Consider the following 27156-nt stretch of genomic DNA (forward strand, 5'->3'; position numbering starts at 1 on the left):
CATTTAGCGCCAGTAATTAATTTGACAAATACTTTTGAAGATTGAGTATCATCTTCAAAGGCTTTGGTTTCACCTTGTTCCTGTATTAAAGAAAGAAATAAATCTCTAGTCTCAAGCTCAAGAATTGATTAGTGAATAAAAGATGAATGGTAAATTCGTCCAAAAAAAGATTAATGATAACACTTAGCACCATTGTCTCTAGAGGGAATTTATTGGCAACTGTTTCGAGTTTATTAGTGAACCCATGCAAAAAAAATTAAGTCTTCAACAATCTAGAAATAAACTTTGATTTAAAAAGAAAAGGACTAAACAAAAATATTGCTATAGATCTTTTACAACTCCCGAACACAGAAAGGAGTTTGTTTTTTAAGTTATTACCTGAGAAGCTGGGATCTCTATGTTTACAGATGACCCAGGCTTAACGACAACTTCAGAAACAGCTACGTTGGAGAATTTGGTATCTTCATCTCTTTCGTTACCACCGTACTGAACCGGGATCTCCTCTGCAAGAAAGTACCTTCATCAAGCCACAATGCATTAATGTTATGGTAAAGATTGACTTTTAGAGCATAGTATGGAGTTCTTATTTAGAAGAGTCTCTGTGACATTAGCTGGAGGAGTCACAACAAACTTGCTCTTCATTCTTCGTGTTAAGAATGGAGAGAGGAGAGTACTGCCAGCTTAGAACCCATTATATATCTAAGGCACAGGATCGATACATCTCAAGCTAGTTTGTAAAGATTGAGCCATTTGGATTAGGTTCCTCTTTGTTCCATGAGCTGTGTGTCTTCGTCCAACATCGTCCCCGGATTCTCCTTCTGCACCATTTATTTTATTGAATCATTAGAAAGTGCTTTCCATCTTCAATATGAAAGGGTAATAATATTTTTTTACTTCTTTCCTGTCGACATGAAAATGGAAGAAGTTGAGGGATATTATTACTATGGAAGCATTAAGAAGTTGGGTGGTAGTATGGAATACAATTTGCTTACTCTTTAGGTTGTACGTGTACCAACAATCTCCTTCCCCGTGATCATGTCAAGGACTGGATGTTGCTGGAGATGATGCCCAACGATGAGCTTCATGTGCCCAATAAATCTAAAACATTAATGCACCTTATACAAAACGGGGAGGGGAGGTCAGAACTGTTGGGGAATATTAAATATATCCCTTTTGTGGAGACCAGTTTCATCCCATCTATAATTCAATTCTCAATTTTATAGTCTATATGTAATTATACTACAATATAATTGAATTCCATTTTGTTAGTTTAGTAAAACCGTATCTAATTTTTGAATTTAAAAATATTTGCATCATTTATATGGTTTTAGTAGAACCATCTAACAATACTCCCCAAATTCTCCAAAACTCTTTATAGTTTTTTTAACATTTTAGAAAACATTAATTTGTCTAAAAAAAAATCTATCAAGCTGATCAACATTGATATTTTTATTTGATATTATTTTTAAAATGGGTAAATTTTTATGAATTTTTCCTTTTGTAAATAAGCTTATCTAGGCTATGTATTTACAAAATAGAGATAAAATTTGTAAATGAACGAAATTGTTCTTTAGAAAGATAAAAAAACAAAAAACAATTTGTAAAACGAACAAAGAGGTTGAAGTTTTTCTTTTCCTCTCTAGCTTTTATCTTCTTGATGGTTTTTATCCATCCTTTGAAGTGCTTGACGTATTTGATTGAGCTGTCAAAGTAAAATCTTGTTGCGAGTGAAAAAGCAAGTTCAAGATGATTTTAAATATTTTGTGTTTTTATTTTTTTTTTAACTAAATTTTGTGAGTTCAAGATGATTTTAAATATTTTGTGTTGTTATTTTTTTTGTTGTTAACTAAATTTTGTATGAATAATAATTTGCTAACGTAATTACTTATGTTTCTAATTGAAAGCTTGCAAGTTATGGAAAATTACGATCCATGGGGGTGGCCATAATAATGCAGCCGTGCCGCTTCTAATTTTGGTCCATTGTGCATTATACAGGTTTGGTAGAAACAACATCCTGCTCTAATATATTTATTAAAAACAATGGAGTTGTTCATTTAGTTCACTAAACAAAATATTATAATATTATGTTCGTAATCAAATACATAATAAGACGACAAAAGATGTTACGGTAGTATGTTATGGCGTTAATGGCATTGAGACGACCAAAAGATATATCTAGAGATATCATGCCCAAATACTAAGGGGAAAAAGAAAATCTAAAATAGTAAAACCAAATATTGTGTCGTAAAAATGAAAGTTAGGTTTGATAAGTCCAAAATGAGAAGAAACTAAAGCTCACACATAAGTCCACTGCAAATGAAAGAAAAACTTGAAGCCCAGACGTAATTGAAGCCCGTCTGATGTGTAAAAACGAAATGAGCTGATTGGATGATTATTTTTGATGACGTGGATAGCCTAATTGCTCATTATAGTGTGCTTTTAGTATTGTGATTCTGTTCGTAATCAAATACATAATAAGACGACAAAAGATGTTACGGTAGTATGTTATAGCGTTAATGGCATTGAGACGACCAAAAGATATATCTAGAGATATCATGCCCAAATACTAAGGAGAAAAAGAAAATCTAAAATAGTAAAACCAAATATTGTGTCGCAAAAATGAAAGTTAGGTTTGATAAGTCCAAAATGAGAAGAAACTAAAGCTCACACATAAGTCCACTGCAAATGAAAGAAAAACTTGAAGCCTAGACGTAATTGAAGCCCGTCTGATGTGTAAAAACGAAATGAGCTGATTGGATGATTATTTTTTATGACGTGGATAGCCTAATTAGATTATAGTGTGCTTTTAGTATTGTGATGAGATCTTTTGTCCGCGCTATGCGCGGAAAATTGTGTTTGATATGTTACTTTTGATTTTGTTGTGTGGACTAAAAATATAAAGAATAAACATGTTTTAAAGTATTAGAAGTGTAAGATTGAGTATAAGTGGAGTTCGATGCATTGATTTATGTTGTTTGAATGTTGTATGTAGTTTTTCTATGGTCATATTGTTATGTAATATTTTTGTTATATTAGTTTGGCTAAATAGCAAGATTGACTTTGGAATACATAGATAGGTTGGAAGATGATGGGATGTTTTTTTTTATTAGTTGTGGTTTGTTGATGATGATCTTATTTGTTGTCGAGAGTTTTTCCTCAAACTCATGCATTGAACTGAAATCTTATCCTGGAAACATGATAATAAATTATTCTAATAATTTAAATTTTATTTTAATAATTTTTATTTGTCATTGTTTTCCATATATAATTAAATATTCCAATAGAAATAACTCAATATCTGAAAACAACTAACAATTTATAGAAATAAAATCGGGCGTAGCCCGGAAAAGTGTAAAATGTAAGCAATAATAAAAACGCACATATTACATTATTCAAAATATTATTACAGCAGAAAAAAATCAGGTTTAAACTCAAAATCATTTTAAATTTTGATTTCCTAACTTATTTATTAATTCTATCTTTTGGATTTGTATTACTCAATTAGTGACTAACATTTTTTTTAAAGTGTTAGTAAGAAACTAATCCTTCTAGAAGTATAGAAGTATGCATGAAAAATAAAATTGTTGAAAAAAAGTTTCTAACTTCAAAAAGGTTGAACCTAATTTTTTTTAAAAAATATATATATTCTATTAAATTAGGAACATGACTTATTGATATATGTTTAGTCCAACAATTAAGAGAAACAAAAATCCAAAAAAAAAAACATTAAGGAAAACAATGGTTTTTATAGGTTGTCTATTACTTAGGGGGAAACTAATTATTTGGTATTAATGTGTACAGACTTTGACAACATTCCTGCTAAGAACATGATAGAGGGTTTAGAGTACAGAACTATCCTCTTACTTGGGTAACTACTGATCACCTGCACAGCTCAAATACTTACTGGAGTTAACATGCAAACACTATCTGTTTTTTGTTTCTCACGGTTGGCGAGTTGAGGTTTGTTTTCTTGGTGATAAAGCTCATTGCTTGTCCTGGATATCCTCCAACCAAGGTCTCTCCCAAACCCTTCACAATCTGAGAAACGCAAGTTCTTGATTATTTTACTCAGAAAAACATAAAAAGGAAGCAAGGTCTTTTAATTTACCTCTTGTGTGTATTTCTGAAGGATCACCAGTGACAGGATTGTTTGTGTGAATGACGAAAGCATAATCACCACATGATTCTTGAACCAGCACCGACATGCAGATGGCATCATGGGTCAACTCTAGTTTTCTACTGACGTAAGCTCTCACGTTCCACTTTGAAGCCCAGAGCTACATGTTGATGTTCAGAAGATCAGTAAAGTGCTTGTTCCTTTCTTACACACAACAAACTCTTAAGAGATTGTTACCTTCTTAATTGCCACCCATGATCGGTTCCAGCTTGATTCATCTCCATGATACGACATTCTTTCACTTCTCAGTTTGTGAATCAGTTCATTTCTCTACCAAAGAGTTCAAAAACTCATCATGTGATGCATCTAGAAAAGCATGAGCAGAAGATGGGAAGAAAAAAATAATTATATGTCTAGTTATTACCAGAGCCTTTGGTGCGCTCATTTGTAAGACAGCTTCTTGAATCTCCTTAAGTCTTGCCATGTCTCCCCTGTTAAGAAAAACTTTAAGGGCAAAGACCTTGTGTGCTACATCCTGAAAAGCGATGGATCCAACAAAAAAAATATTTCTTGCTGCCCCATCTGTTCCAACCACTCTCCAACGGAGTTGTGCAAGAAAGAAATGGTTAAACTATGATCAGTAACTCGATAAATATCTTGCTTTTTCCGAAGCGTAAAAAATTAGAAGGCTGTATAAAAAAACAGAGCAAAGCTGCGATTTTAAAAACAGAGCAAAACTGCGAACTTTGTAATCTCCAAAACAGAGCAAAACTGAAAAGAAAATTACATTTCCGTTGTGTTGGTAACTTGCTGAAATGGAGTCATGAGCATCGGTCCAAGCGACCACCCTCTGTTCTGATAAACCCCAGATTCGAGCTTTGACATCTATGGAACCCATCATGGAGTTTCTTATTGTGTGCTAGAAGAGAATCATTATCCGATTTCAAAACATCGAACTGTTTCTTCAGAGTCTCTTTCAAGCTGCTTTGTCTTCAACCTAGCTTTCCTGTTCTGAAACCAATTCGCAATCTGCCTAGGCTGCAACCCTAAGGCCTTACCTAGCTGCATCTTCCTCTCAGGCTCCAACTTGTTCCCTAGCTCGAAGATCTTCTCTAATGCCTTAACTTGCTCTAAATTCAGCCTCTTCTTCGTCCCTCCTAACATCATATGGGACCCATCATCTGATAGATTGTCTTCGTCGTGGTCGGGCTTCTTTGAGTTAGATGGTGGTGGTCTGATACTCCCGTGAACGTCATTGATCTGTTGATCATGTAGTTTCCTCCTCCTCCTACACCAAAAAAAAGGTTTGACACTTCAAATCATGATTTGGTAGTCTTAAACCCTTTTCATACTGTTATATACATGTGTAATTGTGTGTATATACAGAGAGAGAGAGAGAGAGAGAGAGAGAGAGAGAGAGAGAGAGAGAGAGAGAGAGAGAGAGAGAGAGAGAGAGAGAGAGAGAGACTTTCCATAGAAGAGATGAGGAGGGCAAGAAGGGGGAGAGGTATGAGAAGGTAAGTGATGAGCATTGTCTTCATGAAGTTGCTGAAACATGAGTCCATGCTGTGGAAAGGCCAACTTCAATCTCAGTCCTTGACTATTAATAATATTGCTCTTTTTCCTCCTCATACATATACATATATAAACGTATATGTCACACAAGTACAGAGGATTGAGCTGAACATAAGTCTTTTTCCTCCTCATGTCTGGTATGAGTCACTCTCATACCAGACATGATTCTTTTTAACTGAGTTAAGAGTTCAAAAAGTTACTGTAGTTGTTAAGATAGAAGATATGAAGACACTCATCACAACCAACTCTCCATAGCCGAACTGTCTTGTCTTTAGAAGCTGAAAGAAGCAACTGCAAAAACCAATACCCAATTCATACGAAAAATGGATCAAAAAATCTCAAAAAAAAAACAAACAAAGAAAAGACTTAAAACTCACATTTGAGTCTGACCATGCCAAGTCCAAGACATCTCCAGTATGACCATGGAGTACTTGAAACGGTGTTTCTTCAGTATAAAAAGATTTATGAGGGAACAGAAACAATCGGCAATAGTAATGAAGTCAGCAATAAAATCTTACCATTCTTTCATCTTTCCATTTAGTGACGGTAGCCGGATCTGAAAATTTCTGTAAATAAAATTTGATTTGGTATTTATGAGTTCTTGTTAAACTTTTTGAACTTAAAATCTATTGAAGAAGAAAAATAACCTTATTTTTGAAATTATGTCGCCCATTTGCTGTTTCAAGGTCAACTCCATTGCCCGCTTTAAGCTTTTTGGGGATTATAAAGATCATCTGAGACAATAGTTTGAAGTCTGCAAGTTACAATCAATATAGACTCGATCTTGGTTCGAGATTAGCACAAGCATATGTGTCCAGTACTACAGTATATATAAATGAAAAGGGAGGAGTAACTAAGCTAATAAGGGGATGAAGGAATAAGAACCTGGGGAACATGTTGTTCTTGACCGCTTTTTGGCCATATTTTCTCCAACGATAGCCACCATCAATAATATCAACTTGGCTCCATAGAAATCAAAAGGTTGACTTTGTGTTTCTCAGAGGAGTCTGAATCGCCGGAGACAGAGTTGGTGGAGGAGACACCGGTTTACCCGGTATGTCTGATCGGTGGGGATTTGCCATTCAATTTCATGCGGATTTGGCTTCCTGAGAGGATTCTCTGGATTTTGATTGGAACCAGGAAATGGTGAAAAGGTTTATAAGAAATAGATGGAGAGGGAGGTGAAACGAAAGACATTAAAGATGAGAGTAAAGAGAAAGTTTGATTGTCAATGGTGATGAATATCGCGAAAAGGGGAAACAGAGAAGATGAAGCGAGTGAAAGGGAATCGATCTACGATTCAATTGTGGGATTAGGGTTTGTGAAATCGGGTTCACCAGAACCGTGATATTGCTTTGTCACAAGCAGAGGTGATGTGGCGGAGAGCTGTTCTCCTATTGGCCGATTTAATTGTCCTATGTGGACACACTCACTACTCCTCATATAACCCTTTTAGTATAGGTTAGATAACTTCATGAACCAATACCTTCATGTAATAAACAATTAAGGTATAATGCAAAGAGCATCCTAATTCCTAACCAACTCTTGAAGCCATTTGTTTACAAGCATTTAACCAAGATGACGTCGTTTCTATCTGATAAAATAAAAGTCAAAACTTCTCTCTTTCGAGACGTGGCTTAACCATTTATCTCAAACTTCTCTGGCGCTCTAGCTTCTCTCTCTCTCCCCGCTTCCATGTCTTTCCTCGCAATCTCCACGAAGAAATGGGCGAGACAATCCGGGACAGCCATTCACGCCGCCCTATCTTTACTCGTCTTCTTCTTCCTCGACCTCACCGACGCGATACTCTGCGTCGTTTACGTGCTCCTAGACGAGATTCTGGAGGGAAAATCCCAAAGCTGTTACTGCAACGCGTCTCCTCATACCACCGGTGAAAATGAGGTTTCAGAGACTTTATTCAAGAGGAGAAACGTTTTCCGGGAAATGGGTTTTCTCGGGTTCGCGAGAAGGTTCAAGCTTTCCGGGAGAATGGTGAAGTCTGAGAAGGCTCATAGATGGTCAGATTGTGGATGCCAATCTTGCAACTCGTGGACGAAGAACGAAGATGGGAATCTTCACGTCGTAGTCAAAGATTCAACTCCTCAAGGTGTCAAATATTATTTAAAAACAATACGTTTTTTATATGTTTGCTAACGATTGAATTTTAATTTTTTTTTTTTCATGTTTGATAAAAAACAGAGGACTCTGTTCAAGAACCGTCTGAGAATGTAATATTCATACACGGTTTCATGGGTTCATCTTATTTCTGGACAGAGACTGTGTTCGAACACGTTAAAGAAGATCGTTACAGGCTCTTTGCGGTCGATCTTTTGGGATTTGGGGAGAGTCCTAAGCCGAGAGACAGTCTCTATACGTTGAGGGATCATGTAGAAAGGATAGAAAAATCTGTCATCGAGCCTTACCAGTTAGGTTCATTTCATGTGGTTGCACATTCAATGGGGTGCTTGATTGCTCTTGCTTTGGCTGCTAAACACTCAACCATCGTAAAATCAGTTACTCTTGTCGCGCCGGTGAGAGATTAGTTTGTTGTCTTATTATCTTATGTTTCAGTTTAATTCGTGAGCTAATGTGTTTTAACATTTCAGCCTTATTTTCCTTCATCACTTGAAGAATCGGTCTTGACCCGAATCGCTGGAAAGCGACTCTGGCCACCACTAGCGTTTGGTACTGCGGTCATGTCGTGGTACGAACATGTTGGTCGATGCGTTTGTTTCATAGTCTGCAAGCATCATAAGATATGGGAATCGCTCATCAAGCTATGTACTGGTAAAAGGTAAAAACATTTCAACCGGTTTTGTTATTTTGGTTCGGTTTAATGATCAGCATGTTTATTGTTTAGTAAAGATTTGGTCTTTGTTAGGGAGATTCCTTGGAAGATAAAGGACATAACAAGACACACACATCACTCTGCATGGCATTGTATGCACAATGTGATTTGCGGTGGGTCCAAATTCGCGGATAAACATCTTGAAACCCTTGTAAACTCCGGTGTTAAGATTCACTTGATGCAAGGCGACCGTGATGAAATGGTTCCATTGCATTGCTCTGGTGATATGAAGAGGAGTTTTCCGGCGGTGGAAGTTGAGATTGTTGTTGGTGCTGATCACGAGAGTGTTATAGGCGGAAGAAGAGAAGAGTTTGTTGAGAAACTGGAGAGCATTTGGGGTTCATGTAGATAAGGTTCTAGTTACTAAAAACTCTGGATCAAGTCAGTTTGGTACAAAACAATACAAGAAACCAAAATTCTAATTGCTGATTCTTGTTCTTCTCTTTGATCTGAAGGATGGATACCAAACTGGGAACATGAGAAAGGTGATAAGGGCACGGAGCAAGCAAAGTATCAACCGGAGTCTTCTTGAACGTATCTCCGCTCACAATGTAGATGCAAGCTTTCCCAATTTCATCACAAGTTCACACAATAAGCCCCTTTTGGTGGACCAAGTTACTAGGCTGAGACACAGGATACATTGTCTTGTAATCCAAGGGAATTTAGGTATAGAAACCGTCATTAACATGCTCCAGTAATCTTGTGCTTAATCACGTAAATGTCCATTCAATGACACGCGATCTCTCCATTGATTAGCTGCAAACTCGTAAATAGCAGTGAACTCTAACCGGACCTAAACCATAATTAAGTAGAAATGAATTTGGAAGACCCTCAAGATCTTGCACACTCGACCACTGGATTCAAACAGTGATCTCATATAGTTTTCGATTATTTTTTTTTTAACTCCGGTCAAAATAAAATGTAATTAGAAATAACGTCATGGGGGTGTTAGGTCTACCAGCTCCCATCCCTTCGTTTTAATGGCGGAGATAACAAGCTAAAGAGACTCCTCGCTAAAAGAACTGATCTTGCTCCCAGTCTCTTCTTCCCCCATTCTCTCTCTTTCTTCCTTTCATTTCTCGCCATGGATACAGAGTTCCTCCAAAACCTCGATCGCCAGATTCTCTTGGGCGTCTTCGTCGCTTTCGTCGCAGTTGGTGCTGGTGCTGGTGCTGCTTACTATCTCTCTTCCTCCAAAAAACGCAGAGGTTGGTTCTATCCCCCCAAATTCAAAACCTTTTCAGTTTTCACAATGCCTATCTTATTCCCCTGAAAAAAAGCATGAAACTTTTTTTGTATAAGTTTAGGCAAAGATTTGTATAGAGTTCGTCCGTGTTTGGAAGGTTGAATTAGCCTACATCAATGTTAAAAAATTGAGCCTTTTGTGGTCGTTTTTGTAATTGTCTACTTGTTTCAGCTTGGGTTTTGTTGGATTATATTATAGGGTGTTTGGATCCGGAGAACTTCAAGGAGTTCAAGCTTGTTAAGAAGCAGCAACTTAGTCACAATGTGGCTAAATTCGTATTTGAGCTTCCTACTTCTTCCTCCGTCTTGGGTCTTCCCATTGGTCAACACATCAGCTGCAGGTTTTGCTATGAACATATTCATATGTAAACCTTAGTTTAGGTTCTGTGTTTGGAGAGGCTTTAATTGGTGTTATGATGAAATATAATGAATTTTGTCCATAGGGGAAAGGATGCTCAAGGAGAGGATGTTATTAAGCCCTACACTCCCACAACCTTAGATTCTGACCTTGGACGTTTTGAACTTGTTATTAAGGTGTGTATATATATGCTTTTACTCTCTCACTCAGCTTGACTCGGTTTTTGTATTCTCACTAATTCAGCTATGAAAATCTCGTTGCCAACTAGATGTATCCGCAAGGAAGGATGTCTCATCATTTCAGGGAGATGCGTGTTGGAGACCATCTTGCTGTTAAGGGACCAAAGGTACTCACTACTTTATTAACTCAGATGTTAATGTTATCTCAAAATTGTCATTAAATCTTAAACTTTTTGTTGTTTTGTTACATTTGAACTTGCCAGGGCAGATTCAAGTATCAGCCAGGCCAGTTTAGAGCATTTGGAATGCTTGCTGGAGGTTCAGGCATCACTCCCATGTTCCAAGTATGTCTCATACGTTTGCGTGTTTAATATCATGTTTTGCAGCCAATGTATATGCTTAAACCGTATTTTGTTTCTCTCTTTTGAAGGTGGCAAGAGCGATTCTAGAAAACCCAACAGACAAGACAAAGGTGCACCTCATTTACGCCAATGTTACATCCGAAGACATTCTCTTAAAGGTAAAAAGAAAGAGTCTATCACCTTGTACTAGTCGAGAACATATAGATTGTTTTCAAACTCTAAATATTATGTGACGCAATACTTCTTTCAGGAAGAATTGGAGAGTCTTACAGCCAATTACCCAGATCAATTCAAAATCTACTATGTTCTGAACCAGGTTAGCCACCAAATCCAAATGTTTCGGCGTTCTTCTAGAGTAACTCTTTCTTGATGCTTTTTTTGGTTCAATCTTGTGTGGCAAATATGATTAGCCTCCGGAGACATGGGATGGTGGTGTTGGATTTGTATCGAAAGAAATGATTCAGTCCCATTGCCCTGCACCAGCATCTGATATTCAGGTAGAATACCTTTCCATTGTTACTTGATCTTAAACATACCACAGTCATCACTGTTTCCAACTCTAAATCTCTATGTGAAACAAAACCAAGAACACTGCAAGTGAATGAAACACTTGACAAGAAGTAATTTGAGTGATGAACATAAGATTGGTGTATATGTTTGAATTGCAGATCCTAAGATGTGGACCACCGCCTATGAACAAGGCCATGGCTGCAAACCTTGAAGCTCTTGGTTACTCTCCAGAGATGCAATTCCAGTTCTGATCTAAAATCTCTGCTTCTGATTGCTTCTCCACAAAAGGAGCTATTTAAGAAAAAAACTCATTATCTCTGATCAATAATTTTAGTTACATTCCCAACTGAGAGTTGCTGTCTTAATTGAGTGAGAGTTGTGTTTCTGTTCCAAGTTTGTTTGACCGTTTGTTATCTCGTTGGAAGTTCTGATTTATTGGTAAAAGATTTGGTTAGGCATTTGGTTTAGTTGTACCGGTTTGGTTTGGTTTGGTATTCATATAAAGACTTGATAGTGACATGGACATCGACATCAACATGACCTGCCCTATATGTTTGTTTTGGTCTGTTGCAATCAATTTGGGCTACTGGCCCTACTAGGCATGAATCATGAGTCACTTTAATAGCATTTGCTATAAAAAGGATGACTGAAATTGATTTTTGATGAAAAGATTATTATTATAGAAAACCTTTATTTTGTTCTTTTCAATAACTTTTTTGAATTGCAGAATACTTTTATGAAGTTACTAGTCTGTTTTTTGGGTTAAAAATGTATATATCATTCAAAAAATGAAGTGAAAGATGTTTCAGTAAGTAGCTAATAAACTGCAAAACCATGAAAAAATATCATCTCTTTGTTAAGAATGTAAATATCCTTCTAAAAAATGAAGTGAAGTGAAAGTGTGTTACAATAAGTTTAATAAAGTATTTCCTTCTCTCATCAACTATCATCTTACCAAACTTTTCTCTTGACATCATAGTCATACTGCTAGTGACATTATAAAATGAAATGTTGGTGAACGATGAATAATGCTTTGTTGTTGAGAGAAAAAAATATATTTTAATATAAATTTACTTTTGAAGTATAGGCTAGCGATAGAGAATTTTGCGTCGTCTCGATATTGTTAAAAAGCATATTTTGATATATTAAAGTAGGTACGCCACGGTCCAAAGAAAGATGAACTCATGACTCAGCAGTACACTTACTTTTCTCTTCTTGGTTATGAATCACATTATCCATTGTTACTCTGACACGTACCTCTTCCTCTTACATTTCTTTACTGATGGAATTACAACACGCAATAAGAAGTCCCACATGCTACATCGCGACAATATAGCGCATCTTTTTGCTTTTTGGTCTTTTATGGGTCAATCATCAAATGTCATAAATACCAATGTTTAAAAGTTAAATTCCAACCATAAATAGTTACTGTAATATCCAAACTTATTAACATACAAAAATCTCCAAAACTGTTATCCAAGGCCAAAAGTACCAGCGTAATAGGTTTTGCTATTGGTAGGAATGACTTTTAAAAGATAATAAAAGTTTTTGGTTGTTTTGGTAGGTAATCGAGTTACAGAAAAATCAAGTTTGTAATGGTCTTCTTTTACGTAAGTGTATATTCTTGCAAGTTATCAGTCATCACCACCTGAACAAACTAAGCAAAATCCAACATGTATAACCATATATATAATATTAATTACCGTAAGTTGGTTATCACAATTACAATTTATAAAGTTTTCTGTGAAGCCACGTGACGTTTCCAACATAACTAAACAAGGTTATCTATATATCACTCTCACAAAACAAGAAAAAGAAAAGAAAACTTTCTTATTTCGTGATTATTAGAACTTGAATCTATGTGAAAACATTTATTCAATATTTAAATGGGAATATTTATACACCATGCATGTATCATATTCGTTTTTCTATGTATAATACTGATGTTGTCGTCATCATGTATTATGATGCATGCCGATTAGATTATTCACTTGCGTATGAGTAGATAGCTTTGTTGTTGACAATATACGTAGTTTTGTGACATATTACGAAAGAAGTTATATCACATTATCAGTAAATAATGACGAAACAAATCCAAACTAATCAATTGAAAAGGTTTTGAACCGTTCCATGAAAAAGAATTAAGATATCGAATCTGAGAACAAACTACATAAGCTGACCCAATTACATTCATATACATTAAGGCATCTCCGTCCCAGTGGAGTAAAAGTGAATATGAAATAAAAAATACTTCAAACCAACTTCATATCTCACTCTATAATGAAATTTATTCTATAAATAGAGTAATTTATTTTTTGTTTGTTCATCACTCCATTATAAAGTAAAAAATAGAGTAGAATTTGAAGCAATTTTACTCAATTTTCATTTTTATTCTATTTTTTTTTTAAAAAAATAGAGTTTTGGAGTCTTCAATCTTCATTTGTCACGCAATAAATATTAAAAAAAAGACCTTTCGTATGAGTTAAAATTGGAAAATAAATGGACATACTCTTCGTGGAAATTTTCCAAGAGTTTCTTTTGTCATCTTTCTACTTTTTATTTATTTTACTTTTTCCATTTTAAGGGTCAATTATCATCTACGCATCCATTGAATTAATAAGACAATGAGATCTTAAGTGTTAAGGGGACTAATAATGTCTTTTAACCCCAAGTGAAACCTTCTTCCTTAAGCTTCTCTCATTCTTTATATATCTCTTTTAACCTCTCCCTTTCACTCTCTCCATCTTCAACAAACACAACAGTAGAAACAGAGAAGAAAAAAAAAAACAGAGACACGATGTTTTTCTCAACAGATCTTCCCTCACCTACATCGTTCTTCACAGCGTACGCATCAATGGCTGGTTACATGATGATGATTCGATCAATGGCTCATGAGCTCATCCCAGCACCAATCCAAGACTTCATCTACTCTTCTCTCCGGTCTCTGTTCCACCGCTCTTCCTCCACGACTCTGACTCTAACCATCGACGACGACAACATGGGGATGAGCAACGAGATCTACCGAGCCGCTCAGACCTATCTCTCCACCAAGATCAGTCCAGACGCCATCAGGCTCAGAATCAGCAAAGGCCACAAAGACAAACACGTCAACTTGTACCTCAGCGACGGAGAAATCGTCAACGACGTGTACCAAGACGTCGAGCTGAAGTGGATATTCGTCACAGACGGCGGAGGAGACAAGAAAAGCGGCGGCGGCGGAGGTGGCGGAAGAGGAGGAAGAGGCGGCGGCGGAGGGAGGAGAAGCTCTGTCGACGACGACGGTAAAAGCGAGTACTTCGAGCTGAGTTTCGACAAGAAGCATAAAGACTTGATCCTAAACTCTTACATCCCTTACGTCGAGACCAAAGCTAAAGAGATCAGAGACGAGAGGAGGATCCTGATGCTGCATTCTCTCAACTCTCTCCGGTGGGAACCGGTCATCCTCGAGCATCCTTCCACCTTCGAGACCATGGCCATGGAAGACGAGCTCAAGCGTGACGTCATCGCCGATCTTGACCGGTTCATAAGGAGGAAAGATTTTTACAAGAGGGTGGGGAAAGCTTGGAAGAGGGGTTACTTGCTGTACGGGCCGCCGGGAACCGGGAAGTCTAGTTTGGTTGCAGCCATGGCGAACTACCTCAAGTTTGATGTCTATGATCTTCAGCTGGCGAGTGTGATGCGTGACTCTGACCTGAGGAGGCTCTTGCTAGCGACACGTAACCGCTCGATTCTTGTCATTGAAGATATCGACTGTGCGGTGGATTTGCCCAATAGAGTGGAGCAACAACAGCCTGGTGAAGGCAAGAACCGTGGCGAGTCTCAGGTTTGGTTCTGTCTTCTATGGATCTGTTACGGTTAAATCAAACTGAACCAAACCGAAATCGATACTAATTACTATACTTTTTATTAGTGTATTTAATTGGCATTTTTCTTGTGTGTTTTAGGGTCCTTTGACGTTATCAGGGCTGCTGAATTTCATAGACGGGTTATGGTCAAGCTGTGGAGACGAGCGGATAATAATATTCACGACGAACCATAAAGATAGGCTTGACCCGGCATTACTACGCCCGGGTCGTATGGATATGCACATTTACATGGGACATTGCACTTTCCAAGGATTCAAGAGACTAGCCTCTAACTATTTGTGCTTGAACGACACAACGATGCCACACCGTCTTTACCCGGAGATAGAGCGACTGATGGAAGGGGGTGTGATTACGCCGGCACAAGTGGCAGAGGAGCTGATGAAAAGTGAGGATGCTGACATGGCGCTTGAGGGTTTGGTGAGTGTTTTAGAGAGGATGAGGTTTAAAGCTGATGAATCGAGTCAGGTGATTATGAAGGAGGAGGGTAGATTGGAGATGGATGAGATGGCATTAAAGCGTGATGCTGAGGGTTCTCCGAGGAAGAATCGTAAAAGGATTAAGAAACTTGTTCTGTTTTGGACCTAAGACAGTGTGTTAGAAACTTATGTGATCCAGTATTTAGCTCAAATAAGAAAGATTATGAGGAAGACATAAATAGACCGAAGAGCCGTGCTATTGTAAAAGTTAACAAGATTGTTTTGAAATCTCTGATGATATAAATTAAGTGTTTTTAAAAATTTCTTATATATTTTCTATATATATAGGGTTGTGAATCGTTATAGACCCACTAAGAAATATGGAACTTTATTTTTCTTCATAGAGATTGCTGATATAGTCTTTGGAGGTACAAATTACCAAGAATGTTATACAGTGCACATTATTAATTTAGTTATATGGAAATAATTTTTGAATGGGTAAGGTGTGGAGAGACAGAGACTACCCCACGAAGCATTTATACAACATTTGGTTTTCTAATAAAGTGTGATTCGCTTGTCTGATCATTAAAACGGAAGATCATCTATACTCAAAATATTTTCAGGGGATATCTATTATCCATTATTACAATACTAAAAGCCAGATATAAAGCCTTCTGAGGGGGTCCACGTCGGCATGTAAATTCGTCCAGTAATAATGCAGCAAATGGCGACGTCATCGGCGAGTTAAGTTGGTTTGGGCTTCTGATGTTTTCGGCCTGTTTTTATTTTGATTTTTCGGCCCACAGTCTGCAGATGCTGGCCCGACCCGATGTGTTACGCGTTCGTCGTCGTAACCCTAATTCGATCTTCACTCACCTTTCGACTTCCATCTCTTCCTTCGATCTTCTCTCGCCTTTCGACATCCATCTCTTCCATCTCTCTTTTCTCCAAAACCGTTTTGCCGAGTAATATCGCCATTAACTCCTGTAATCAAAACTATACTAAAATCATTCAATGGATCCTTTCCGCCTTCCTCACCATTTTTCTGTTTATAAATCTGTTTTTCTATCTTATGATTCCTTCAAAGTTGATAATTTTCTCTCTAAAATTCATTGCGATGGAATCCACCGGCAAATCTTCGATCTCCACTGACCGCAAGAACAGCGAGAAGACCGTCGTCTCCTCTGCGTTTGTGAAACCAAACGGATCTTCGATCTCCACCGCAAGATCAGCGAGAAGACTGTTGCCTCCTCCGCGTCTGTGAAACCAAATGGATCTTCGATCTCCACCGACCGCAATATCAGCGAGAAGACCGTAGTCTCCTCCGCGTCTGTGAAACCAAACGGGAAGTCCGTTGCTGCCTCCGCGACTGTGATGAAACCTAACGAGAGGACTGCTGTCTCATATGCCAATCCGATGAACCCAGACGCTGCTACCGCTCTCTCCTCCGCGCGTGGCGACCAAGCGATGTTGTTCAGAGATGTTTCACACGGCCCACGCGAAGCTGACTTGATGTTTTGTTTGATTCACTTCTGGGAGGCTCGCAATCCAAACACGAAAACCTTGATTGGACAAGAGATGCTCCTTATCGACCAAGAGGTTTGTCTGACTTTTTAGCTTCCTCCTCTTGCTTTAATATTGATCGGTCGAGAGAGTTTGGTTTTTTTACACTTCCTCTTGCTTTAGTATAGTTTTGATTGGGATAGTATTATATTAATCAATGATTTGGATTGTTCACAGGGTACCGTTATTCAGGGTTTTGTCCCAGCCGGACGTGTTGGGACATTTGATCTGGTAGCTGGTTCTGTCTATAACCTGAGCAAATTTTTTGGATCCAGAAGCAAAGATCAGTATCGGGTTGCTGATCATGTCGCCACCGTATCGTTTTCTTGGAATACTTCTTTGGCGGTGGTTGAGAACCCTCCGGTTTTGATTCCAGAAGATAGGTTCAGGTTCCACAACTATGAGGAGTTTAAGGCCAATTGCGACTCCAGGGGTGATCTTTATGGTAAGACATGTTTGAATATTTAGTTTTGATGACACGTTTGGTATATGATTAGAGTTGATGTTTGATGTCTGCGTATTTAAATTGTTCTATCTCAGATTACATTGGCCACATGAAGCTGGTGAATGAGTAGACTATCACGGACCATATGATTCTTGACGAAGTTGATATTGCAGAGAAGCGGCATTTATGTGTTCATGTCCAGACACATAAGTAAGTTTGTTCTACTGTTATTGCTTTCATTGTTTTGTATGCTATTTTTAACACATGTTTTTATGTTATGTAGCGGACCGGTGATGAAGCTTTATCTGTGGGACAAAGCTGCAGCCGATTTCTGCCAGAAATTCAAGTCGTATGGAAACACCCCAAGCATTCTTTTGGTTACCACCGTGAACCCTAAACACCTTGGAGGTTAGTAGTCTTTCAGTTGGAACTGTATTAGTCATTCTTTTGTTGTTAGATTAGGCGGTAGTAATGCATGTTTTAATAATCACATTGGTTCATTTGGTATTAACAGGCACCCTTGCTCTCACTTCTATGTCATCGTCTCGGGTGTTTATGGATGCCGATGTTTAGCCTACTAGAGATTATCTTGAATGGTAGACAGATATGTATTCAGTTCTTTGTTCGTTCAATTTTTTTTGAACATTTCATGTGGCTTTTCTAACGTATTTGAGCTCCTGTCTTTTTCTCAAGTTGAATTCCAACTCTGATATTGCTAATAGGATTGCAGCTGAGGTAGTCACTAAGCCTGAGTCAGTGACTCTTGAAGAGCTATTCTCTTACATCAAGCAAGGCTCTTCTAAGGTATAAGCATTGTTCTGTTTTTGCGTTTGTTTCCATGCGTTTGGGTACTTACTAGGCTTATTTAATTTTTCCACAATGAAGGTTGCTTGGTTTGAGTGCATGGCGACTATAGATGATGTTGTCCAGGGTTCTGCATGGTATTACATCTCCTGCGGTGGATGTAATAGCAAGGCGGTCAAAGGGCCTACTTCTTTGATTTGCAACAACACGAAGTGCGTGAAGACTGAAGTCACAGGCGTACTTCAGTAAGTGCTGAGTCTTTTCATCTATGTTTTGGCAGTGTTAGTATCTAATCTTCTTTTGTTGTAGGTACCTCACGAAGATATCTGTGTATGATAAGACTGAGCAAGCAGTTTTTGTCATTCATGGTGATGCTGGAAAGGAGCTGACCGGTAAACATGCATCAGAGTTGGTTGCTAATTACTTTGAGGTATTTTCAGATCTGTCTATATAGCAGATATGTTTGGGTTACAGGAAAGTAGTTATGACATCATCGATTCATATATTAGCTCAACTCATGTGCATTTTGCTTGGATGTTAGGCTAATGATGGAGTAGGAGCTGATCACTGCGTGCCTGTTCCGCAAGCTTTACTTGATACAATAGGGCAGACACGCAAGTTTATTGTGAAGGTCTCGGATCATAGTCTGACTGGCAAGACTCAGACCATAACCATCACCAAGATACTCCCACCAGAAGCCCCACTGCCGTCGACTGTAGGTGTGGGGTCTGGTTCTTCAGGAAGCTCCGGAGATACTGCAGGTGATAAGGCTAGAAAAGCCGCTGAGATCCTTGAGGCAGATGAAGCAAAACGTTCCAAGAGTGGCTAATGGGTTTTCTACTTATCTTCTTATGCAGTGATTGTTTTTTTGCTGCATTCCAAGTCGTTTTTTTTTGTTTCTCTTTTGGCTTTGCGTTCTTTTCCTTTTAGACTTCTGGCTTTTGGCTTTAATGTTTAAGTTTTTTTAATACAATTTCGTTATATGGTTTCTTCTTATCCTTCTGAGCAATTTACATATTGTATTATGATCTTTACATATTGTATCATGATCTTTTATGTATTGTATTTTCCTATGCTGCAATTTGGTGTGATGAGGACAGAGTGCTATGAGTCTTTTAAGTTTGTGAATATTCACAGACATAAAGGGGGACAGCTCTATCTTCTCAGGTTCGTTTCTTGGAGCAGAAGGTAGTAGTAGTAAAGCTAAAACTCCACTTGTGATATTTTTTGTTTCGATATTTCCAAACTTTAGGAAAAATTTGATTTGATTGTTCCAATTGTCTCAAATGATGCAGTGTGCAGATGTTTGAAGAGGAGGTGAGAATCAGAAGAAACTAAACGCTCACGTATTGTGAATACGCAGACACGTTTAGCCATAACTAACACCCACCATTAATCATCGCCATGGAGCATCATCACACGAGCAGTGATCCAAAAAGACAGGATTGACTTTGCGCTCCATCTATATGCACCACTCTCTTTGCATTGTTTTTTTTTTCTTTGTTGTTGATGTTTTTGGATTGAAGTTTCCTTTAGTCATATAGAATGACTCCCTGTTTTGAAACAAAGTGGTAGAAGAAATGATTTTAATTATTCATTTTTTTGCTTGAATTGCATACGTTAATGATTTGAAACTGTGATTTAAATTGCATACGTCAATCAAAGCAAACATATTAATACCTCTCGATGTCTACTCTACAAACGTATTTTTCCAAAATTATTACAGAATACCATATTTATATCAATCTGCGTATGAATATTTATATCAAAGGAAAGTTAATATTCTTAACAATGCTTCTTTGAAATAAATAGTGGAACTCTTGCCTAATACCCTGTTGGAAACGATTCTCTCATAAACCTACCTCTTTCTTGCCTAAACCAACAGCCGCTCTCTCCCACCTTCTCACGACTATTCTCCAGAAGCTCTGGAAGCTAAATAGAATCAATATTAAGCAGGTACCTGTATTGACATATCTGATCTGCAGCGAGTTGGTAGCAACAGTCGCTGTCCAAGACTAGAATGGATAGCACACCCTCCGACCAAGCCACATCGCTTGCAGGTAAACAAGTCATCTCCTGTTTCTTTCTCTGCAGTGTTTAATCGGAAATAAGCCATGGCTAAATCTAAGAACTGATTCGAATTATTCAGCGTAGAAGCTTTTATACTTTTCCTTGCTTTTAAGCTAGGCTCTACCCTTAAGGTTTATAATTGTTTGAGGCCATTTGTTGCGTTTATTATCTTTGCTCCAAAACGTTATTCAACCCCTTTATTTATCAAAGATTGGATTGACAATTACATAAAGAAAAATTATAGACTAAATATAAAAAAATTCTAAGAAAGACCTGCAAAAACAGACTCCAAACCAATGTTCTAAATGTATAATTTATATTTTAGTGTTATATATTGTGTAACTCTATGATATTATTGTTTATATTTTTTATTCGGTATTATTAATATATAGTGATTTTTTTTTTGTTACTGGATAGTGATTTTTTAATACATTTAACTTTTTATTAGTTTTTTACTTACTGATATATTTCAAGTTAGGTACAATAAAATAACTATCTGAAATAATTAGGTAGAAAACATCCTTAAAATATATTATTATTTGGTTTACATATTTTGCATATAACACATTTTAAATTTATTTATATTATACTTTTGACATCTATCCTTTTAGTATTTTACAGAATTTATAAGTAAAAACTATGTTCTGTTTAAATAATGTAGCTCTATTATTTTAGTAAATTTTTATGCATAGTAGCATATATCATAATATTTAAGAAAAATATATTTTATAATTTAAATTTGATTTTTCTTTAATTTTCTAAATGAATTACCAAAATTTCGAAGTTTTCTAATAACATGTTTTTAAATAGTATATGAACTAAAGTTTATTATATACTATTATATTTTGTATATAAACATTTTTAAACAATATATTGTTGATAGTTTTAAAACAATTTTCCGTCAATTCATTCGATCTGGTGATTAGAAAAGATATTATATAGTTTACGAATAAATTTATTTTAGATAATATATAGTTATAGATATAAGAGTTTAGCCTATGTTAATAAATTTATTTTTGTATAGAATATTATATAGTTTACAAATTATAACCCATTTTAATGATGAGTGCTAATTTATTTAAATTAAACATTAAAAAAAATAAAAAATATATTTTACTTATTTAATACAATTTGTAGACCAAAAAGTAATACAATTTTTTTACATATTAGAAGACGCCGAAAACATATTAATTATAATGTTCATATTGCAAAATACATCTCAATTATATCGTATTGGAGATTCCTGTGTAATTCCAATAGCAATTACAATTTTGCAGGAAGTTATGTATTTCAGTTAAGAACGTGGTAAGAAATGTAAGAATATCTATCTATATAGTCAATGATATAAAATTTGTATTAAGAAGTTAGCTAACTATACTATTAGAAGTTTTGTAGGTAAGACAACTGTAATTTCGTATGAATTTCTTCTTCTTTGTATAAATGATATTGTTTTGGTTGCACTCGCGAACCTAATAATTTTACAAAAAAAAGTATGTACATATATTATCAATTCAAACAACATTAGAATAAATTATTTTTATTTTTATGAAATATTTAATAATTAACGAAATATTAATTTAAATATATTATAACTTTGTAATACTGGTGAATGTATGCCCTTACTTAAAATCACATGTTTTAGAGTGATATCTCACATGCAACACATTCCTCAAAGAATCCACCAACTTCAGGAAGGGATTTCAGTGCGCCCTATCACGGTTTGTATAAGAAGTGTTTGGGACATTAAAAAACACCAAACAGATAATACTCAAATTTGCATCGGCTTCATGTGCTACGACCACCACGTAAGTCTTTTATTAAAACTTTAACATATACATACATATATATGTATTTTCCAATCCAACATATTTGGTTTAAAATACTCACTATTTACTTAATTGGTTCGGCACAGCAAAATTTGTTCACATTCAAGGACAACTATTAGAAGGTCGGCTCACCGGTAACATTCAGCCAAATGAACCAAAAAATTTAACCGAGGGAGATATATATAAATTTTCAGGATTTTCTGTCATACATAATTCACGACATCGAAAACTCACCCAACTGCCGTATTACATTCAGATTGATCAAAAGACAATAACATCAAAAGTTACAGACATAGATGTTTATTCTAACTCAGAATCAATGTGCAGATGTCGTCGTTGGGCAGATACTCATAATACAAAAAATAAATCTTTACCACCCAGAATTCAATACTGATGCCACGATTGGTCTACGGCTGAACATGTAAGTCTAACACAATAGGTAAAACGAAATCATAATTCTCTTCATACATACACCTCTATCTCAGGTCGACAATTGTTAAACTCATATTGTGCGACAAGCAAGCGGTAGATTTTAGCATCTTACAAAGCAAGAAGACTAGGAAATTTAAAGTTGTCATCATCACAAGCATAATTCCTAAACTTTTCCAAGGTAAATAATTTTTTTAAACACATCAAAACATAATACATATCTAATTTTGTTTTTTTACCAACGGAACAATAATATCCAATATTTTCCAGGCAAACTACTACTTAGTTCATCACCCGCAACAAATTTCTACTTCAACAAATCAATTGATTACATAAAGCATTTCAAAGGGCGAATAAGAGATCATGCATAAGCATGCAGCAAAGAGTGACTTTAATTCATGCATCATTCGGATTATTATTCTCTTTCCTACATAGCTTGATACCTAGATTTATTTGCATTTTAAACAATTTTATCATTGTTTTTTTTTAAGTCTATACTTCTCTATAAAATCTAAAACTCAACTTCTGTCTTTCGAACTTTGTTAAGCAATTTAAATATGTAGAGAATAAATTAAAAAGACATAATCATGTCTTTAATATTTAAGATTTATGCACTTTCTTTATATATTAATTATTGAAAAAATAAAATTTGCGTTCTCTATTTTTTTTATAAAAAAATCAATAGATTTGTGCTGAAAAAATTATATTATCACAATCTGCATTTTTGATCTGTACTATTTAGACATACATAGCATGGTGGAAACCTGATCAATTTAACATATTTATTTGAAACATAAAGCAACATAAAGGTCTCTCAAAACTCCTACACCGATAGAGGTATTCTCACTCCCCGGAATGAAACAGTTGATGAAATCAATGCATACACAATCTCCAACACAGACGGAGAGTCAAGAGATTACTTCAGCTGCGATAGCTTTGAGATTTCGGATACTCAATCTGATCAAAATGACACATTATACGCAACTGAGTATCTCAACTCTTTGGAATTCTCAGGATTGCCTTCTCATAAACTCACTCTCAAAGTTGGGGCCCCAGTTATGCTTCTGAGAAACATAAATAAATAAAAAAGATTATGCAATGGTACCCGTGTGATTCTAACCTACGTAGGCGAGCGAGTGCTTAAGGCAGATATAATCACTGGCTCACACGTTGGACACGAAGTCTTGATCCGAAGGATTGTTCTCCTGCATGATGGAATAAAATTACCGTTCACTTTACGTCGTAGGCAATTCCCTATCAGATTGTGTTACGCAATGACAATCAACAAAAGTCAAGGACAAAGTTTAAAGGAGGTTCTCTTATATTTGCCTAAACCAGTCTTCGCACATGAGTAACTCTATGTGGCCCTCTCACGTGTAACAAGCAAATTAGCACTAAAAATCATTAAAGCTAAAGATCTTCAACTATCTCCGTTCCCATGAAAGTAAGTAAAATTCCAAATCTAAAACCTAATACCATACATTTTCAGTGATTAGTTATCTAATTATTCACATTTATATGGTACTCATTGTTGTAGCGATCAACATAAACAGATGAAAGCTAGATATCATTTTGATGATTGTTATCTCACTACTTCAAGGTTATACTATGAAATATATAAGCGAATTTCTATTATTAATATATGTTCACTGATTTACTTCTAAATGATTTCAGGCTCTCACTCAAAGAGATCTCATCACATCCATACGACCTCTTCTTCGGTTTTTCACCATCTTATCTATGATTTCCACATTCCATCTTTTTTTTTTTTTTGCTGAATAAGAGTTTACATGAGATTATTCGCATACTTATGCTAAAAGACATGATTTATATCTATCGTCTAAATTTTCAATCTCAAACTTATTAAGACTCAACATTTTCCGCGCGTAGCGCGGACGAAGCCTCTAGTGTGACTAATAATACACGTGCGAGTGGTTGAGATATCCTATTTAATTTACTTGTCTCCTTAATCAAAACTTTAGAAAATATAAAGTTTGAGATTATTATGTTCTGTTTTTACAAAACTTATTATATTTCTCACTTTCTCCTTCAACAATGACAATTGGATTTATTCAAGGAAAATAAAATGTTTGTTTTTGTAACAAAAAGGACAATATACCTAATTAATTAGAAGATAAAAAACGAAAATATATTATAAAGTTGAAATCTTTTACGCACTTTCCACTAGTTTTGTTTCTTTCCGGAAGAAGCCCACAACTTAACAAGGTTTGCAACAAAGACCTCTCTTCTACTCATTATCACCGAACTATGATCAGTTCCGGCTATAACCTCAACTTCAACCGCCGGGAACTTGGCTTTCATGTTCCATAGACAATCAATAGGAACCACAGCATCTTTATCCCCTTGCACCACACTTATCTTAACACCGGAATTTATCAAACTTTCAAGGTGTTTATCCGTGAATTTCGCTCCTCCGCATAACACATTGTGCATGCTATGCCATGACGACTGATGCGTGTGCTTCGTTAGTTCGGTTATCGCCATTGGTAGTTTACTAAACATCGCAAAAAAAAAAAAACATAACGTTTCAAAACCTATATACGTAAGAATCAATCAATAGTCTTTGGTTATTAATTTATACCTTCTCCAAGTTATAATTTTGATGATCTTCTCCCATGTACGGTGGTGCCTACACACAACAAAGCAAACCCCACGTGCAATGTGTTCGTACCAAGCCATCATCGCTGAGAAAAACGAAGTCGGTGGCCAAAGTTTCTTCTCGGCTATCACATCAAGAGCATCACAACTTGCTCCTTCTTTATCACCAAAGTACGGCTAAATCCAAAAATAACATTTTAAGAAAACATTGTTTTGTAAAGTGTTTTAAAGTTGAACCGGATTTTTAACTGAGAAACTCACCGGAGCTACTAAAGCGACGGACTTGACACTACCGGAGAATTTGGCAGCTAAGGCTACTGCAACGATGCATCCCATGGAGTGTGCTACAACATGGAATGAAGTCAGATTGTTTGGTAAAATAACCGATTTCTCGATCATTTCAACATGTTCTTGCAACGAATATCGACAGTCTCTAGGTTTTGGACTGTCTCCAAACCCTAGAAGATCGACCGCGAAGAATCTGTAGTTAGTTTTCTCCGTGGTCTCGGGTAGATATTTGAACACCGTGTTGGTCCAGTACGATGAAGATGCTAAGAATCCGTGTATGAAAATAACGTTATCCACCGGTTTGTTGCTCATCAATAAATCTGACAAAATGAAAATTATCGTGAAATGTTAATAATAAAGCTTTTACCTAAACGACCAAGTTTAATTACTAATTACCTGGAGATACTGAAGGTTGCTTGACAATCACGTTAAGTTTATCGTTGTTAGTCCAAGTAACACAATTCTTGCAGCCACAATCAGACCACCTGTTTGCAACCTCACGAGGGACTTTCTTCATTTTCTCGGGAAAAAGGAAGTTTCTCAAGAAAGTAGCTATACCGATTTTCTTGGTGATCTCTGGGAGTTTTCTAGCAAACCGGAGAAAACCGGCTTGTCGGAAAATGTTTCTCCTACGGTAAAGAGTCTCGGACAAGTGTTGATGGTCTGAAAGAAACTCGTATCCGGATGTCTCTTGAGGATTACTACATTGGCATGACTCTAGTTTTTCTTCCATAACTTGGTCGACGAATCTGAAAACGATACAGAGAAAATTGTCGAGAAGGTCAAAAAGAAAGAAAACAGCCCAACTCGGAGCTCCGTTGATTACTGAAATACAGTTTTCTTGAAAAGTCGAAGCCATCATCGTAGCGATCTTTTAGAGCGAGAAAGAGGAAAAGAGAGACTGGTGAGTTGTGAATGAAAAAACATCTCTTAACACAGCTTTTTATAGACTTCAATTAGTGAGTAACAATGTTATTTGATTAAAAAATTTTGGAGGTATGTTGTATTTGAGCTTTTTTTATTTTATTTCACGTGTATTTGAGCATTTTTTATTTTATTGTTGTTTGCTTGCATGAGTTTATGAAGACTGACGTGTATTTGAGCATTTTTTATTTTATTGTTGTTTGCTTGCATGAGTTTATGAAGACTGACGTGTATTTGAGCTTTTTTTTTTATTTTATTTTTTTTTTCTGACTAAAAGAGAAAATAATTAAAAATCGCACCAATCGCAGACTGCCACGTGTCGGTGGGATCCGCGAACAGTATAAAAAACACACAACACACGTTTCTTAGTGGGAGTTATTGGTTCTAGTAGTTTAGTGAATTTAGAAATTCTTTTTGGATTTAGAAATCATTTACTAATCTATTGATTCTAAAATCAGACAAACAGATTTCAAAATTAACTATATAGATTTCAAAATCAAAATAATTAAGTGGATTATTATAAATCAACGAAATGGATATATAAAGTTCTCATTGCGTAATTATGCATCTAGTTCATCATTTTCATGCGATATATATATATATATATATTTTTTTTTTTTCTTCTTCTAAAGTTTCTTAATGTCTAAAAAAATTATGTATTCATGTTTGATGATGTATACATTTGATAAAAAAGCTTAAGAACCTATCAAAA

The 27156-nt window shown here is 36.1% G+C and overlaps 8 protein-coding genes across 9 annotated transcripts; 4 read left to right on the forward strand and 4 right to left on the reverse strand.

The window, feature by feature from the left end:
• Nucleotides 1–3708: 3708 nt before the first annotated feature.
• Nucleotides 3709–5404, reverse strand: LOC106426171 (alpha-glucan water dikinase 2-like). 2 transcript variants are annotated; one of them, XM_048769075.1, is made up of 5 exons: nt 4905–5404; nt 4542–4608; nt 4355–4447; nt 4109–4277; nt 3709–4038 (listed from the first exon to the last, which is right to left on the reverse strand). In XM_048769075.1, the coding sequence occupies exons 1-5, from the start codon at nt 5000–5002 to the stop codon at nt 3893–3895; spliced, it is 573 nt and encodes a 190-aa protein (XP_048625032.1). In that variant the 5' UTR covers nt 5003–5404; the 3' UTR covers nt 3709–3892. The 2 variants fall into 2 exon arrangements, with proteins under 2 accessions (XP_048625032.1, XP_048625033.1); XM_048769076.1 differs by having other exon boundaries at nt 4542–4699.
• Nucleotides 5051–5824, reverse strand: LOC125592758 (homeobox-leucine zipper protein HAT7-like). The gene is made up of 2 exons (XM_048768150.1): nt 5586–5824; nt 5051–5405 (listed from the first exon to the last, which is right to left on the reverse strand). Exons 1-2 carry the CDS (start codon nt 5822–5824, stop codon nt 5051–5053), a joined length of 594 nt encoding a protein of 197 aa, XP_048624107.1.
• LOC125575517 lies at nt 5591–7024 on the reverse strand. Its single transcript, XM_048769077.1, has 5 exons — nt 6578–7024; nt 6340–6426; nt 6211–6258; nt 6070–6137; nt 5591–5983 (listed from the first exon to the last, which is right to left on the reverse strand). The coding sequence occupies exons 2-5, from the start codon at nt 6424–6426 to the stop codon at nt 5881–5883; spliced, it is 306 nt and encodes a 101-aa protein (XP_048625034.1). The 5' UTR covers nt 6578–7024; the 3' UTR covers nt 5591–5880.
• A 209-nt stretch (nt 7025–7233) lies between these two features.
• Nucleotides 7234–9288, forward strand: LOC106426195 (probable lysophospholipase BODYGUARD 4). The gene is made up of 5 exons (XM_013866909.3): nt 7234–7799; nt 7892–8223; nt 8299–8486; nt 8574–8893; nt 8996–9288. The coding sequence occupies exons 1-4, from the start codon at nt 7388–7390 to the stop codon at nt 8890–8892; spliced, it is 1251 nt and encodes a 416-aa protein (XP_013722363.1). The 5' UTR covers nt 7234–7387; the 3' UTR covers nt 8893; nt 8996–9288.
• A 205-nt stretch (nt 9289–9493) lies between these two features.
• On the forward strand, nt 9494–11652 carry LOC106426196 (NADH--cytochrome b5 reductase 1). The gene is made up of 9 exons (XM_013866910.3): nt 9494–9748; nt 9985–10126; nt 10229–10319; nt 10412–10489; nt 10586–10666; nt 10753–10842; nt 10935–11000; nt 11095–11181; nt 11353–11652. Exons 1-9 carry the CDS (start codon nt 9625–9627, stop codon nt 11443–11445), a joined length of 852 nt encoding a protein of 283 aa, XP_013722364.1. The 5' UTR covers nt 9494–9624; the 3' UTR covers nt 11446–11652.
• A 2257-nt stretch (nt 11653–13909) lies between these two features.
• Nucleotides 13910–15797, forward strand: LOC106426198 (AAA-ATPase At5g17760-like). Its single transcript, XM_048769078.1, has 2 exons — nt 13910–15017; nt 15139–15797. The coding sequence occupies exons 1-2, from the start codon at nt 13992–13994 to the stop codon at nt 15643–15645; spliced, it is 1533 nt and encodes a 510-aa protein (XP_048625035.1). The 5' UTR covers nt 13910–13991; the 3' UTR covers nt 15646–15797.
• Nucleotides 15798–16593: 796 nt separating this feature from the next.
• LOC106426124 lies at nt 16594–19117 on the forward strand. Its single transcript, XM_013866828.2, has 10 exons — nt 16594–16736; nt 16781–17075; nt 17217–17484; nt 17580–17610; nt 17768–17892; nt 17999–18051; nt 18178–18288; nt 18370–18533; nt 18598–18718; nt 18830–19117. Exons 1-10 carry the CDS (start codon nt 16594–16596, stop codon nt 19115–19117), a joined length of 1599 nt encoding a protein of 532 aa, XP_013722282.2.
• Nucleotides 19118–23962: 4845 nt separating this feature from the next.
• Nucleotides 23963–26969, reverse strand: LOC106426122 (probable lysophospholipase BODYGUARD 5). Its single transcript, XM_013866827.2, has 4 exons — nt 25917–26969; nt 25494–25840; nt 25216–25409; nt 23963–25128 (listed from the first exon to the last, which is right to left on the reverse strand). Exons 1-4 carry the CDS (start codon nt 26380–26382, stop codon nt 24798–24800), a joined length of 1338 nt encoding a protein of 445 aa, XP_013722281.1. The 5' UTR covers nt 26383–26969; the 3' UTR covers nt 23963–24797.
• Nucleotides 26970–27156: the final 187 nt, after the last annotated feature.

This window comes from Brassica napus, chromosome C9, assembly GCF_020379485.1.
Source record: "Brassica napus cultivar Da-Ae chromosome C9, Da-Ae, whole genome shotgun sequence".
In the NCBI taxonomy this organism is placed as follows: domain Eukaryota; kingdom Viridiplantae; phylum Streptophyta; class Magnoliopsida; order Brassicales; family Brassicaceae; genus Brassica; species Brassica napus.

Excerpts from the sequence above, each read along its gene's own strand:
- LOC106426122 (XM_013866827.2), bottom strand. The coding sequence starts at position 26,382 with ATGATGGCTTCGACTTTTCAAGAAAACTGTATTTCAGTAATCAACGGA. Across the intron at positions 25,410-25,493 it reads CCGTCGCTTTAGTAGCTCCG|CCGTACTTTGGTGATAAAGA; the intron begins GTGAGTTTCTCA and ends TTTTGGATTTAG. Across the intron at positions 25,129-25,215 it reads AAAATTATAACTTGGAGAAG|TAAACTACCAATGGCGATAA; the intron begins GTATAAATTAAT and ends TGCGATGTTTAG.
- LOC125592758 (XM_048768150.1), bottom strand. The coding sequence starts at position 5,824 with ATGAGGAGGAAAAAGACTTATGTTCAGCTCAATCCTCTGTACTTGTGT. Across the intron at positions 5,406-5,585 it reads CCTCATCTCTTCTATGGAAA|GAGGAGGAGGAAACTACATG; the intron begins GTCTCTCTCTCT and ends TTTTTGGTGTAG.
- LOC125575517 (XM_048769077.1), bottom strand. The coding sequence starts at position 6,426 with ATGATCTTTATAATCCCCAAAAAGCTTAAAGCGGGCAATGGAGTTGAC. Across the intron at positions 6,259-6,339 it reads GACATAATTTCAAAAATAAG|AAATTTTCAGATCCGGCTAC; the intron begins GTTATTTTTCTT and ends TTTTATTTACAG. Across the intron at positions 5,984-6,069 it reads TGGCATGGTCAGACTCAAAT|TTGCTTCTTTCAGCTTCTAA; the intron begins GTGAGTTTTAAG and ends TGGTTTTTGCAG.
- LOC106426124 (XM_013866828.2), top strand. The coding sequence starts at position 16,594 with ATGGAATCCACCGGCAAATCTTCGATCTCCACTGACCGCAAGAACAGC. Across the intron at positions 17,893-17,998 it reads GAACCCTAAACACCTTGGAG|GCACCCTTGCTCTCACTTCT; the intron begins GTTAGTAGTCTT and ends TGGTATTAACAG. Across the intron at positions 18,719-18,829 it reads TGGTTGCTAATTACTTTGAG|GCTAATGATGGAGTAGGAGC; the intron begins GTATTTTCAGAT and ends CTTGGATGTTAG.
- LOC106426196 (XM_013866910.3), top strand. The coding sequence starts at position 9,625 with ATGGATACAGAGTTCCTCCAAAACCTCGATCGCCAGATTCTCTTGGGC. Across the intron at positions 10,127-10,228 it reads GGTCAACACATCAGCTGCAG|GGGAAAGGATGCTCAAGGAG; the intron begins GTTTTGCTATGA and ends TTTTGTCCATAG. Across the intron at positions 11,001-11,094 it reads TCTACTATGTTCTGAACCAG|CCTCCGGAGACATGGGATGG; the intron begins GTTAGCCACCAA and ends AAATATGATTAG.
- LOC106426171 (XM_048769075.1), bottom strand. The coding sequence starts at position 5,002 with ATGTCAAAGCTCGAATCTGGGGTTTATCAGAACAGAGGGTGGTCGCTT. Across the intron at positions 4,609-4,904 it reads GTTACCAACACAACGGAAAT|GGGAGACATGGCAAGACTTA; the intron begins GTAATTTTCTTT and ends TTTTCTTAACAG. Across the intron at positions 4,039-4,108 it reads TTCAGAAATACACACAAGAG|ATTGTGAAGGGTTTGGGAGA; the intron begins GTAAATTAAAAG and ends TGCGTTTCTCAG.
- LOC106426198 (XM_048769078.1), top strand. The coding sequence starts at position 13,992 with ATGTTTTTCTCAACAGATCTTCCCTCACCTACATCGTTCTTCACAGCG. Across the intron at positions 15,018-15,138 it reads AGAACCGTGGCGAGTCTCAG|GGTCCTTTGACGTTATCAGG; the intron begins GTTTGGTTCTGT and ends TGTGTGTTTTAG.
- LOC106426195 (XM_013866909.3), top strand. The coding sequence starts at position 7,388 with ATGTCTTTCCTCGCAATCTCCACGAAGAAATGGGCGAGACAATCCGGG. Across the intron at positions 7,800-7,891 it reads CAAAGATTCAACTCCTCAAG|AGGACTCTGTTCAAGAACCG; the intron begins GTGTCAAATATT and ends GATAAAAAACAG. Across the intron at positions 8,224-8,298 it reads CAGTTACTCTTGTCGCGCCG|CCTTATTTTCCTTCATCACT; the intron begins GTGAGAGATTAG and ends TTAACATTTCAG.